This window comes from Colletotrichum fructicola (genome assembly GCF_000319635.2).
Source record: "Colletotrichum fructicola Nara gc5 chromosome Unknown KSG_Nara_v1_contig04, whole genome shotgun sequence".
Taxonomy (NCBI): Eukaryota; Fungi; Ascomycota; class Sordariomycetes; order Glomerellales; family Glomerellaceae; genus Colletotrichum; species Colletotrichum fructicola.
In genome coordinates this window covers 4,813,464-4,826,033 of record NW_027094054.1, presented here as the reverse complement: position 1 = coordinate 4,826,033, position 12,570 = coordinate 4,813,464, and the positions used below count along the sequence as shown (strand labels likewise).

Here is a 12,570-nt window from a genome sequence, read left to right as displayed (position 1 = left end):
TTTAGTTTGGGCCACAATCAGCAGTATGTTTACTGAAACTCAGACAAAGTACTGATTTCGATACGGAGTAGCTGTTTGTCTACCCTAGCTATGACGTCGACTTTTGAGAAGAATTTCAAAGTCCGGATCAGGGGCCACAAGTGCCTCAAACTCGATGTTCTTCGGCCGGCCACTTTTCAAAGTAGTCTGAACATCGTACTCCATCAACAGTTCTGCCATCACTAGCTTGATGTTGAGGTGTCCCAGATACCTACCCGGGCAAGCATGCCTTCCAAAGCCGAACGATAGGTCGTTCTTTCCAACACTGTAATACATGTGCTTGTTCTCGTCGCCCGGTCTCTGACGTAGCCTATAGTATCGCAGTCCATCAAACCTCTGAGGGTCGGGGTAGTAGGCCTCGTCAACATGTATGGATGCTGTGTTTACTTCGATTTTCGTGCCCTTAGGTATAAAGGTTCCGTCTGGAAGTGTAAGATGTGCCGTAGCTGCTCGCTGAAATGTGCCTAGGAACAGCGGATCAGCTACTACGTTCATCACATGATGCCACAGGAAGTCATTACTCAGATCACCTGCAGATAGTCTTTGACTTTCTTTCATGAAACTGTCCAACTTCTTCAACGCCATAACAGCATCTTTCGTGAAGAGACCATCATGATCTCGAGATACCGACTGAATCTCTTCTCTCAGAATCGGAATGTATTCGGGATAGGTGGCCAGGTCATAGACGGCCTGGACAATGGATGCATGAGTTGTGACCGTCCCAACTGCTATCAGTGTCATTTGGTAGAGGACTTGGTCATCCATTCTCGTGGCAAGATGGCTGTTTTTGCCAGAGCTAAGAAGGTCCAGCATGGAAGGTGGATTCTCGAGGCTGTCGCCCTTGTGCTGGCGGGCTTCCATGGCCTTCTTGACATGTTTCTTGGCGCAGGCCCATTGCAATTTGATCTCTTTTCTTTCGGGCAGGAACCAGTAAACCATTGGCCGCAGCATGGGGTGCCATTGCTTGATCTTACGGATGCAGTCGAAGGTGGATAGTACGTAACCCGTAGAATAGCGGATCCAGTCATCGTTTTGACTGGCTTCAGTGCTGAGAAAGACACGGGCATTGTTACAACCTACGATTTGCAACATCTGATCGTGAACTGTTGTTCGTTTCCATTCTAAGATTGATCCGTCAGTTTTCCAAACTCAGCCTGGCCGCACGATTCAGATGCTAGGTCACCGGAAACGTCGTACACACCAGTGTGGTAGCCAAAGATTCGTCCCATATTTTCTTTTACCATTCTGTGCAGCAGAGGTGTCAAATGAGCTTTCTATCTTTAGTAATTCATGTTTACCAAATATGCTGCAGCTTTTTACTCACGCAAGGAAGCCGTGATGCCGCTTTTGATGGCATGAATCAGGAATTCGGGAGGTCCTCCGAAGTTTGTGTACTCTTTTTGCATGTCCTGTTCCAAGCGTGAGGTCTCATTGTGAGCCTACAAGGCCAACCTCTACTCACGTTATCTATTGAGGCTTTGAAGCTAAGATGAGGATGACTTTTGAGGCCATCGAGAAACTCGGGTGGAATAACCACCTTGATTCCTGAACAAAATTAGCTAGGCTCTTGACGATTTTCATGGAACTAACCGTCTCTAGTATCCATGCCGTATGTTGTATCTCGAAACTACGACTTTCAGTTTTGAATGGCTATGATGCTCAAGCTGTAGTATCTTACCTGCTCATATCCCTTCCAAGCCACTTCTCGGGGGTGATAGCAGTACTCCAAGGCTCGTGATCGCGAACTTTTTATAGTATCGGCCATGAGGATTCGCACCTTTGGCTTTGGCGAACAGGCCCATCGGAGCAATGAGACTGCGACGTAGATTGCTACAACAATTGCCGCTAACCCAGCACGTGGCGTGACAGATAATATATCGCAGATAATCATCATCGTGTGTCAGAAAGACGCAGAAGATTGATTCAGACAGGAGAAACGGATGTTGGCAAATCTGTCTCTTGGGGATATGTTGCCTTTCGATCGAAGGAATATCAGCTTGTCGCCGTATTTGTGTGGTTTCTGATTGAATGGCATTTACCACACCCTTCCTTGAGTTTACTCTGGCCGCATTGGTGTTGAGCGAAGGTACATACGTACTGCCGATCCTCCACATTCGGCCTAAAATTCCGGGAGACCCGTGATTGACGGCGGGGTGTGGATGCAAAGATCCGATGCAAGGGACCTTTACCACGCGGGACGTCCTCCGAAGCTAACGAAGTCGGAGACTTGATGCCGAACTTTGGAGCTTGTGTCGGGTGGTCAAAAGGATCCCACACTCGACATAAGAAAAGGGGTCAATATTTGGTCATCAAACGACCAGGACGATTTACCCCTATCTAAACCCGCAAATATGCTGACGACTCCGGGAAGTCTCGCTGGCAAGACGGCTGTGATCTCCGGCTCTTCGGCTGGTATCGGCGCATCAATTGCAATCGAACTTTCTGCAAGGGGAGCGTCCATAGTTTTGAACTACCCACATGCAGGGGAAGACGCTGCGTGTGTCGAAGTGGGACAGCGATGTAAATCGCCTTGGATCGCTGTGTGCGCCGACTTATCGACAAAGGAAGGGCCGGAAGGTTTGATCCGAGCAGCCGTGAACCGGTTCGGTGTCATTGACATACTGGTCAATAACGCCGCCATCGTACCTCATTTCCCAACCTGGGACTTAGCTGTCGAGACCTGGGATGAGACCTTCCGCCTCAACGCTCGTGGCACATTTCTCCTTACCAAGGCTGCCCTGCCACATTTGACACCATACGATCCGACAACAAAGTCACGGCTCTCGGGGAACAAAAAAGGGGCCCGAATCATTTGTATTGGCTCTGGATCAAGTCGATTGCCCCAACCGGAACTTCTTGCGTATTCAGCATCGAAAGGCGCTATGGATTCTATGGTGAAGGTGTGGGCGAAGGAGTTGCCTCCTAAGTACGGATGCACAGTAAACTGCGTTGCGCCCGGTCCTGTAAATACAGAAACCTTTCGAAAGGGCGCCGCGGAACACCTTGATACCATACTGGCTGGCTTCTCGATGGAAACTCCCTGTGAAGGGGCGGTGGCGGACCCGGGAGACATCGCTTGGACTGTGGCTTGGCTGGCAGAGGAGAATTCAAAATGGATAAACGGCCAATGTATTGCAGTGAATGGAGGACTCTCCATGCTTTGAACCATATCATCAAATTCGTATGATAGAGCAGCCTCATGAGTTGTCGGAGACTCGGGGATTCGGATAATCGACACGGACGCTCTCAACTGTCTTCCAAACCATGTATCCGTAGTCCAATTTTCTATGTAAATCACCAAGTAATTATATTTTGCTGTCGATGAACAGAACTCTCCTCAGCTCATCATCATGGGCATTGTTACAGTAGCTGGTGGCCTTGGCGATCTCGGCCGAACCATTGTCCAGTCAATTGTGAGTCGAGGAAAACATCAAGTTCATATACTTTCACGCAGCGTAAGTGCCCAATATATCAGTGGTTTCAGATCAAGGATGTTTTGTGCGATCATATTGCATTGACGGTTCATATCGACTTACCCGCCCGTCTTAGGCCAGAGACCATCACATCGCCCCCGTCGTCAAGATCAGCTATGAGTCTGCTTCAGAGATCAGCGACGCTCTTCAAAGGCTTGGAGTAGACACCGTCGTCTCCGTATTGAACCTCCATTGGATTGGAGCTGCCGACGCACAGATCAATCTCATTCGCGGTTCCGCAATGTCAGGGACTGTCAAACGATTTGTTCCAAGCGAGTTCAATATCAACTACCGTTCGCCAACTGAGTATGTCCTAAACTATTTTCACTCCTGCTCTTTCCGTTGATATTTAATTGTCCTCTAGGAACATGCCCTACCAGCCGCGCAACAAATTCCTTCAAGCTGAAGCAGAGCTTGATCGTCACCCGAAACTTCGCTATTCATTGATTCGCAATGGATTCTTCATGGACTATCTAGCGTTGCCATATCTACCTACGAATTTGAGCAGCCAGTTGTATTGTATTCTTGACATCCCGAGCCAGATGATGGTCATTCCGGGTGTTGGGGACCAACCTGTAGTATTTACTCATACGACCGACGTGGGTACGGCAGTGGCCTACCTCTTAGATGTCGCGGCGGATGAATGGCCTAGGGAGATGAGCCTCGTGGGTGATAGAATGACATTGAATGAGCTAGTAGCTCTTGTGGAAAGCAAATGGGGTAAGTGCTTTCTAATTTCATTGACTCCGTCGTCTTTTTGGCGCAAAGACACAATCTGCGTGAAATACTAACCAGCTCTGCAACAGGCAAGCCTTTTAGGGTTCATCATGATAGCCTCGAGACTCTCCGACAAAATGTGACGACGGAATTGCCATCAAACAAAGCTTGCTATCAATTGTTCCCCTCAGGCAAGGAAGATCTCAATTCGGTCATCTGCACGCAAATGATAGGTATGGCATCGGGTGTGTTTGACATCCCGGGAACTAATCTTCCCACCTTTATGAAGACTTTGACGTTCAAAACGCTCGATCAGCTTCTTGGAAGCTGCTTGCTGATAACCTGTCGCGAGGATGGCCTTAGAAATTCAATAGACGATGTATGAGATACATTCGTCGATGTCAATAATTATCTAAAGTGGTATGGAATTACAGACACATCGGAAGCTCTATATTGACCAGAGAGTTTCATATGTACGCTTCAAACGCCTGTGACAAGTTCTATATGGCGACTATGTCTCCTTTGGCTCTTCCGCAGAAGCTTCCGTCACCTGTATCATCGTCACTATTCTTCTACCTTGCTTGAAGTTCACTTTCTTGACTCCCCGTTCCTAGATTCTAATGAAACACATGACATCTGATCTTCATCTCTTGCAATTTCAATATTGGTATGGTTGCATCATTTTCTAGCTGGATAAGAAGCTCTGGACTGAATCTAGAAGTGCGTCTAGGCCGCCAACGTTTGCCGCCAGTTTGAAGATGTCTCGGCTTCTCTTCGCCTTTTCGTCCTTCAAGCCTACTATAGTGCTTGACACATCTTCATCACTTGGCCCGAAGACAGTTACTCTTTCCTGCTGATCGAAAAGCGGAAGGTCAACCTTGTTGTTGACGAATGACACAAAGCTTTCTGCCAAGGCTCGGGCAACAGTCCAGGGTTTTTGTTCATAAACCCCGTTAAAGTTTCCCCAAAGAAGAGCGACGTCCAGAAGATGATTTGCTTTGCCTTTGTAAGGCCCGTTCCATGGATTGTGCTCATTGAACAGTCCTAAGACTGCTCGTCCAACCCAAGCTTCGCTGAGCGCTATTGCTGGTGCGAGAAACATGATATCTGTAATCAGATTTGTTATGTTCTCAACAGCCAAAGAGTCTGGAATGTTTCCCATGAGCTTGTAGGTCTCTATGACGATAGCAGCACGTTTTACGCCAAAAGAGTCCTCAAGGTGTTGACGAAATGCATCTCCGACGCCCGGCGGCCGCAAACCAAGGTTTACCTGATCAAAAATTGATCCCTTAAATGTGGTCAGTGAGAGCAACGTATCTTTCGACTAATACTTACATCAAATTCACTCTGCACTAAGTATATTTTCTGACACCAAGTCTTTCCAGGAAGGATCAACTCATTGTTGCCCAGGTTCGAGAAGGTTGGCTTCTGGAGAATGACGCTATTATCGATGACGGGCCCCAAGCGAACAACATCGGGAGTCATTGGTACCAGCTTGTCGCTAGGCATTGAAAGCAGCGCTTTCAATCTCTCATTCGGTGACATACTAGTCAATCCAAGAGTGTCAATAATCTCACCATACAGCACCTCTGCCTGCCTCGTCGATCGCGGTCTCATCATGAGAAATGTGCCGCCCAGAAGCACAGCTTGTCTGAATAAAGGCTCTTCGTGACCAAGTAGGTAACAAAGCGAAGCTAAATTCAATGTTTAGAGAAAACTCATACCCAGCCATTCTTCGGAATGCTTACCAGCACCAGCACTCTGGCCCACTGCCGTAATATTGTCGGGATCTCCTCCGAATCCCGAGATGAATGTCTTCAACCATCCTAACGCAACAATCATATCCAGCAACCCCCGGTTAGAAGGAATCCCTGCCGCTGTAAGCTCCTCGGAAGATAGGAACCCGGCTATACCCAGACGATAGCTGGTGTTTGAGTCTCAGCAATGATCTTCATCGAGAATCTTTCGCTGACGTACTTGATGTTGACTGCGATAATCGGTTGGTTCATGATCGAAGAAAGCTCAACGACCTTACTTTGGTCGTAGTGTGAATAGCTTCCAGAGCCGAAAACGAACCCGCCACCGTGAACATACACGACAACGGGCAACCTGTGGCCTCCTTCCAGTGGTACTGTGACATTCAAGTTGAGTCCATGCAAATCTGACATGGGCGGCTTTTCAAAGCCAGGTATTTCCATTTGAATGAAATGTTTCTCTAATTGTTCTGATCCGGGAGGAGTGAGAACAGGCGGGCCATGTCGAGTAGCATCGAGCTTGTCGAGAGATATCGCCAATGTTGGTTCCGCGAGGCGATGCTCAAGAGTTGCATACCTTAAGCCAAGGTATTGTACTACTCCCTTATTGAGCCTTCCTTGGATTTGACCAAGCTTTGGGTGCAGAAGTGGGTTTGGCTTTGCCTGATGTGTCCAGCTCCTGTCACTCATTGTAGCGTGCCACCTGGTGATCTTTTCCTCGAGGTAATTGGAAGAACGGCGGCTGTCGCAATAAATCACGGATGAAATGCGGTATAGAAGTCAGACGTCTGACACAGGCCGAGGCGTCGAAATTGAATACAATCAAACCACTTGCCTGCAAGTTTGCCATTTTCCGGCTCATTCCGAGCTTGACAGCTCGGCATCCGACATTCCGATGCACGGCATTGAGCAAAGGATCGGAACTTCACGTCTATTCAAGCACTTTTCTATGTTAGTAAATACTACTTGGGTCGCCATTTGTGAGCTTGTTGAGGGGTCTATGAGGAAAGTCTTGTTCCTAATTGTTTCCGCATTACCACCCCTCATTATTCTCTCAGAACAGAAATCAGAACTATCGCGCCAAATTCCTACAGCCCAAAATGTCCGTGAACATTGACGAGCCTAGTTCGTGGCTCCGTCTGGGCATAATGGACCCAATTCTGAAAGACGTAAGTCGAGACCCGTGCCGTACTCGCACTGCCCTTGACTAATCGGAGTCTCAAGATCATGGACGACTCGCTCGCGGCCTTCAAAAAAGAGACTCGAATTGATCGCATAGTTGCTACTCGAGACGTATGGGCACCTCTCTACAAGAAGGTGGCCGATGGCTCTCTGAAAGAACATATGGATATGGTCACTTGCGAAGAGCTTCAGCTGCCTCGGAGGGATGGAGGAACTTCGCGAACACTGCTTTATAAACCTTCGCATGCCACATCCTCGAAGCCTCTGCTGATTTTGATTCACGGAGGTGGTTTCTGCTATGGGTCCCCGGAGATGGAGGGACCTAACTGCGTTCGGGCGGTTGCGGCGTATGGATGCGTTGCCCTAAGCCTCAGCTATCGGTTGGCTCCCGAACACAAGTTTCCAACCGCATCAAACGATTGTTGGGATGCGGTAAAATGGGTATTTTCCCTTCGGGCTTTTTGGAGGCAAGAACTAACTCCCGCTCAGGTCCTGGAGAATTCCGCCCAGGTGGGTGTGGACCTTGGCCTGGGGTTCGTCCTTGGAGGCACATCAGCAGGCGGCAACATCGCCGTAGTCATTTCTCATACGATGCATGACCATGGGAGCGCACCCAAGCTGTCTGGTTTGTGGCTAAACGTGCCTCTTCTGCTTGCACCAGAAGCAGTACCACTTCGGCACCGAAGTCACTATGGTAGCAGGGACCAAAACGCATTGGCACCGATTTTGAACAAGGCCTTCATGGATATGTACACGGAAGCATACGCACCGGACGATATACAATCGCACATCTGGAGTCCGCTTAACTGGCCAACGGGCCATGAAGGGCAGCCTCCGACATATTTTCAAATATGCGGGCTTGATATCCTACGCGATGAAGCCCTGATCTACGAACGAATCCTGCGCACGGAACATGGAATTCCCACAAGAGTCGATGTGTACCCGGGACTTCCTCACATGTTTGCATCAAATTTCCAGACGCACCCATCAAGCAAGAAATATGCAACAGACAGCACCTTGGGGATTGGCTGGCTCTTGGGGTATGGAAAGACTCAATGATTGTGTTCGCTCTCCGAGCATTCGATTCTAGATCTATGCACGCACGGGTTTTGACCCATGCTCAACTTCTCATTATCATTGATATCATGTACTGTATTAGATCAAGACTTGGGGCCTTGAAACAAGATGCAAATCTGAGTTTGTGGTTACTTCCCAAAAGTCTCACAAGTAATTGCGGACATTGCCATATTATACCCCATAATAGAGTACGAAGGACCAAGTCTGCTCTGAGACATATAAACTTTGAAAAGGGGATCTTGAAAAATTCTCATTCTTTGAATGCCCGACGTCCACAGGCTTTTAATCCAAGCTATCAACTAGATCGTGCTACTCGCATAGCTGCCCTCTTTCCTTCGTACTTTCTCATTCTCAATGCCATTCCAGCTTTTGAACTCTCTGTCGTCCCTGTCCATAGAGATTCCTGCAGGTTTCTTTACTTTTTAGTAACCCTGAAGGCGGGCGTGGTACAAGAAGGCCTTGTTGAAAGTTTGCGTGGACTCGGATGCCCGTTCCAAAGTCCGGATCACCCTTGCATGTACACTGGGCGGAGCCCGGAGAGGATCCGATGGGAGCAAGGATATTGAGCTGCCTGCCCGATTGGATAGTCGAGCGCATCTAAATACTTTTATTTGCATGGCTAAGATATATGTGAAGATGGTTTCCATCATGAAAGGCATGGGATCTCATGCAAATTTTCCTGCTCCAGTATACCTCGGGAAGCTTAATGATCATTGTAACATGTCTCGAAATCTTGGTTTAGTCTTTTCAGAAGTTCCTGATTCCTTGCCTGTGGCCGGAAAACACCTGAAGGTTGTTCAGCAGGAATCATTTGATCTTACCTCCGACCCTCCCACAGGCGGCTTCACTTCCAAAGTGCTATTCGCCTCTTTTGATCCTTATCTTCGACACCGCCTCGTTTCCAAAGAGAATGCCAGGGATGGATTCGAGCCTCTCGCCGTCGGTACAGTCGTACCCAACAGCATCATCGCAGAAGTAATCAGAACAGATACTCAAGAGTTCTCGATCGGCGACAACGTTCTTGGAATGGGCCCGATTCAGGAGTATGTCACTGTCTCGGGTTCTGAAGCTACCCATTTCACCCGGCTGCCAAAATTACACGATCTTAGCCCCAGCCTGTATCTAGGAGCACTCGGCATGCCTGGCTTGACGGCCTTTTCAGCCCTCTACTCAATCGGGCAGCCTAAAACGGGAGAAGTCATTTTTATCTCCGCAGCTTCAGGCGCGGTGGGACAAATCGTAGCCCAGCTTGCCAAGCGCGAGGGGCTGACGGTGATTGGTAGCGTCGGAAGCGATGAAAAGCTTCGATTGTTAACCAATGTCTTTGGATTTGATGGCGGTTTCAACTACAACAATGCTGCCATAGCTGACATTCTGCCTGAAGTGGCACCACATGGAATCGACAGTGAGTTTGCATCATGAAAGACATAGGCATGCATATTTGCTCCGGGCTCTAATCCAACCCAATTACAGTTTACTATGACAATGTTGGCGGGGAGCAGCTTGAGGTTGCGATTGGTAATATGAAGGCTTTCGGCAGGATTAGTGAGTGGATTCTACGAATACCTAGTACACTCTAGTTAGAGCCAGTCTATGTTACCAAACTGACGCTTTCCTCATAACAGTTGCATGCGGTTACGCATCGCAGTACAACATTCCCGTCGATAGACAATACGGCATCCGAACAACATCTCAGATCATTGGGAAGAGGATCACATGGAAAGGACTCAGCGTTTTTGATGAGGACATGGGTGGGAAGTACAAGGCAGAGCATCAAGTCAAGGTTGGGAAATGGATTGCCGACGGCACATTGAAGGCCATTGAAACTCGCACGAAGGGAATCGAGAATGCAGCGGAAGGTCTCATTAACCTTTTTGAAGGAAAAAATGTCGGCAAAGCCAATCTGGAGCTTTAAAGACAGAAGACAGCTATCTACGTTGAGAAAGGTTGAGATACGGGGAATTCCCTAGCTTCCACCAGTTCGCATGCCTGCCGCCTCGTGATCGAAAAGATCCTTGGCGAAACTGACCTCTGGCTGCGCATAAAACAGCTCCCAGTCGCTCTGTTGCAGAAATGAGACATCAAAAAATTCAGGTGTAGCGAAGACACCTTGCCCACCGTACTGGTCAACCCCATCTCTTGGCGGTTCAACCCTATTGGAATGCCCCGTACAATGTTGGTAGTTATTTTCAAGACCATGCCTAGCGCTAAACCTTGACTCATCTCCACCCGTGGCTAGCATAGTATTATCGACAGAGTTTTGCCTGCTTCTGTGATAGTCGGAGGCATAGACAGCCTTTTCAGAGAACTCGGTGTAAAGATTGACCAACGAGGTGCACAAGCGCTGAACTTCTAAGATTGAGTGGTGAGACTTTGCAGGGCCGTCGAGACCCTTCGCAAGATCCTGGAGAATTTTGAGATCTAGTGCATCCAAAGATTCGATGACGTTGCGGAACACGAAGTAGATAGGTCGGAGAGGGAACAATGGCGCTACCCTACATTCCATGACTTAGTTCATAGCATGAAAAGGACTTGGCTCGAGCAACTTACCATGCCAAAGAACTGAGAAACCTATCCGGTTGCTTCACACGTGATATTGTGTCCAGAAGACCTTTCAATGTAAGAAGACATCTGCGAGATACTTCTAAGCACTCTTTGTTTGACGCATCATCGTTAGCTGTGGAGCTGAGCCGGTTGATAGTAGTCATCAACGAGTAATAGATACACTCCATTGTCTGCCACTCGAATATCAAGAATTCATCGGGTCGAGAAGACTGCAATTGCTGAATTTGATAAGGTTTTGTTTAGCTTCGCGGGTTATAAAGGCGTAAAGCTGATAAAACATTTTGAATGGTATGTGACTTACAAACTTGATCTGATCCCGTATCAGTCTCATCTTGTCCCTGAGCCTACCAACGCAAGATGTGTCTATCCTACCAGCGGCTCGATTGGGCCCTGCGCATTTCCTCGTCTCGAGTATGATACTTCTCGAGACGAATGAAATGGACAGGAGAGTCTTGAGCATGGCATGTCCCGCATTTCTTTTCGTCAGAAGACCTTCGTTGATATCTAGACTGGCCAGACACGCAGGCTGATACATGTTCGCAGAAAGTGAGGTGTCGAAGATAAAACATTTGATATAGGAAATTTGCAGCTCGGACAAGGAGTCATCATCGTCGATGTCTAAATCAATGACTGCGCAGTCTTTCAGTAACACAGCGACTTTGCACGCTAAAGTGTTCAATTTCCAGCAGTGTCGCATGTTGCCCGTGTCTTGCATGAGCATTGCCTATTCTGCGTTAGTGACGACGTCATCGTATGTTGTGCGGAGATTGATTCGTACAGCGGATAGCAAGGCGTTAAGCAACGGTACATCCGGTCTGGGAGTGGTGTCAAGATACTGAAGCGCAGCCACAACATTGTCGCGAAATCTCTGCTTTGAGCGCGCGAGCTGTTTCTGCATCCGCACGGTTGTTGGAGACTCCAAGCAACTGATGAAAGCATAGGCCGCGTAGTTGACACAAATGATGAACTGCGCTCGACGCTGGTCGTGTACGATGCAGTCTATGAGGTCGAGAGCGTATGTCTCCACGGTAGCTGGCGAAAGACAGCCAAATGTCTCCATGAAATACTTGACTGAATCGTTATGGCTCCACTCTATCGAGGGCGTTAAGTTAAATCAAGACAGTAGATGCAGATGATCTTACCTTTCAGCAGCATGTGTAAGAATTCCGCACTTGGATACATGCTGGGATCGTAGTTGTTGACTCGCTGGTCCAAACTTGTGTGAAGTCCTGGCTCACGCATAGCCTTTCTTGCCAACGAAATTGCTGACTCGAGCACCTCTTGTCTTTCACTACTCAGATTGGGCCCGGCCCGTCTTTTGGGTGGCTGGAGATAACGATCCAGATCAATTGAGGCAAGCATACGATCTTCCGGCGTCTGGGTCTCTTCCGCGGCTGCACCACTTTCCTCGCGATGCTCGGAGTCAGGCGGACCAAAGGTTCGAGATCGTTTCCTAGGTTGAGAACTCTCCCGGTCCTCAACGCTGCGAGCCTGTGCCGACAACGCAGCACCTGCATCTTCCCGTCCATCATTGAAGGGTGAGGCTGGCGCAAGATCGTCTTCGGGTGCAACGGAGATGGATGTTGCACGTCGACGCCGTGGCCGTCGACCTGCAGATGGCTCCGTATCTAGTGATGATGTCTCCATCGTGGCCGCAGTTGCTGTCTGTGCTGGCTCGGGAGGTGGAGCTGCTACAAGCTGCCTGCCAAGCATCTCTTCCAGCTTTCCCATGCGCTGCAGGACAGCCTCGATGCTATCAGCCG

The 12,570-nt window shown here is 48.6% G+C and overlaps 4 protein-coding genes across 4 annotated transcripts; 2 read left to right on the top strand and 2 right to left on the bottom strand.

Moving 5' to 3' along the window:
- Positions 1 to 84: 84 nt before the first annotated feature.
- Positions 85 to 1,645, bottom strand: CGGC5_v008153 (Cytochrome P450 monooxygenase ATR2; the record flags this gene model as incomplete). The annotated part of the gene is made up of 5 exons (XM_066151974.1): positions 85 to 503; positions 561 to 1,160; positions 1,364 to 1,448; positions 1,502 to 1,584; positions 1,630 to 1,645. 5 exons carry the CDS (start codon positions 1,643 to 1,645, stop codon positions 85 to 87), a joined length of 1,203 nt encoding a protein of 400 aa, XP_066008828.1.
- A 5,438-nt stretch (positions 1,646 to 7,083) lies between these two features.
- On the top strand, positions 7,084 to 8,224 carry CGGC5_v008152 (AB hydrolase superfamily protein; the record flags this gene model as incomplete). Its single annotated transcript, XM_066151973.1, has 3 exons — positions 7,084 to 7,152; positions 7,208 to 7,597; positions 7,655 to 8,224. 3 exons carry the CDS (start codon positions 7,084 to 7,086, stop codon positions 8,222 to 8,224), a joined length of 1,029 nt encoding a protein of 342 aa, XP_066008818.1.
- Positions 8,225 to 8,962: 738 nt separating this feature from the next.
- RED1-3 (NADP-dependent oxidoreductase RED1) lies at positions 8,963 to 10,157 on the top strand (the record flags this gene model as incomplete). Its single annotated transcript, XM_032023998.1, has 3 exons — positions 8,963 to 9,647; positions 9,716 to 9,787; positions 9,868 to 10,157. 3 exons carry the CDS (start codon positions 8,963 to 8,965, stop codon positions 10,155 to 10,157), a joined length of 1,047 nt encoding a protein of 348 aa, XP_031891812.1.
- A 51-nt stretch (positions 10,158 to 10,208) lies between these two features.
- On the bottom strand, positions 10,209 to 12,454 carry CGGC5_v008150 (uncharacterized protein; the record flags this gene model as incomplete). Its single annotated transcript, XM_066151972.1, has 5 exons — positions 10,209 to 10,737; positions 10,793 to 10,824; positions 11,109 to 11,531; positions 11,586 to 11,899; positions 11,950 to 12,454. 5 exons carry the CDS (start codon positions 12,452 to 12,454, stop codon positions 10,209 to 10,211), a joined length of 1,803 nt encoding a protein of 600 aa, XP_066008827.1.
- Positions 12,455 to 12,570: the final 116 nt, after the last annotated feature.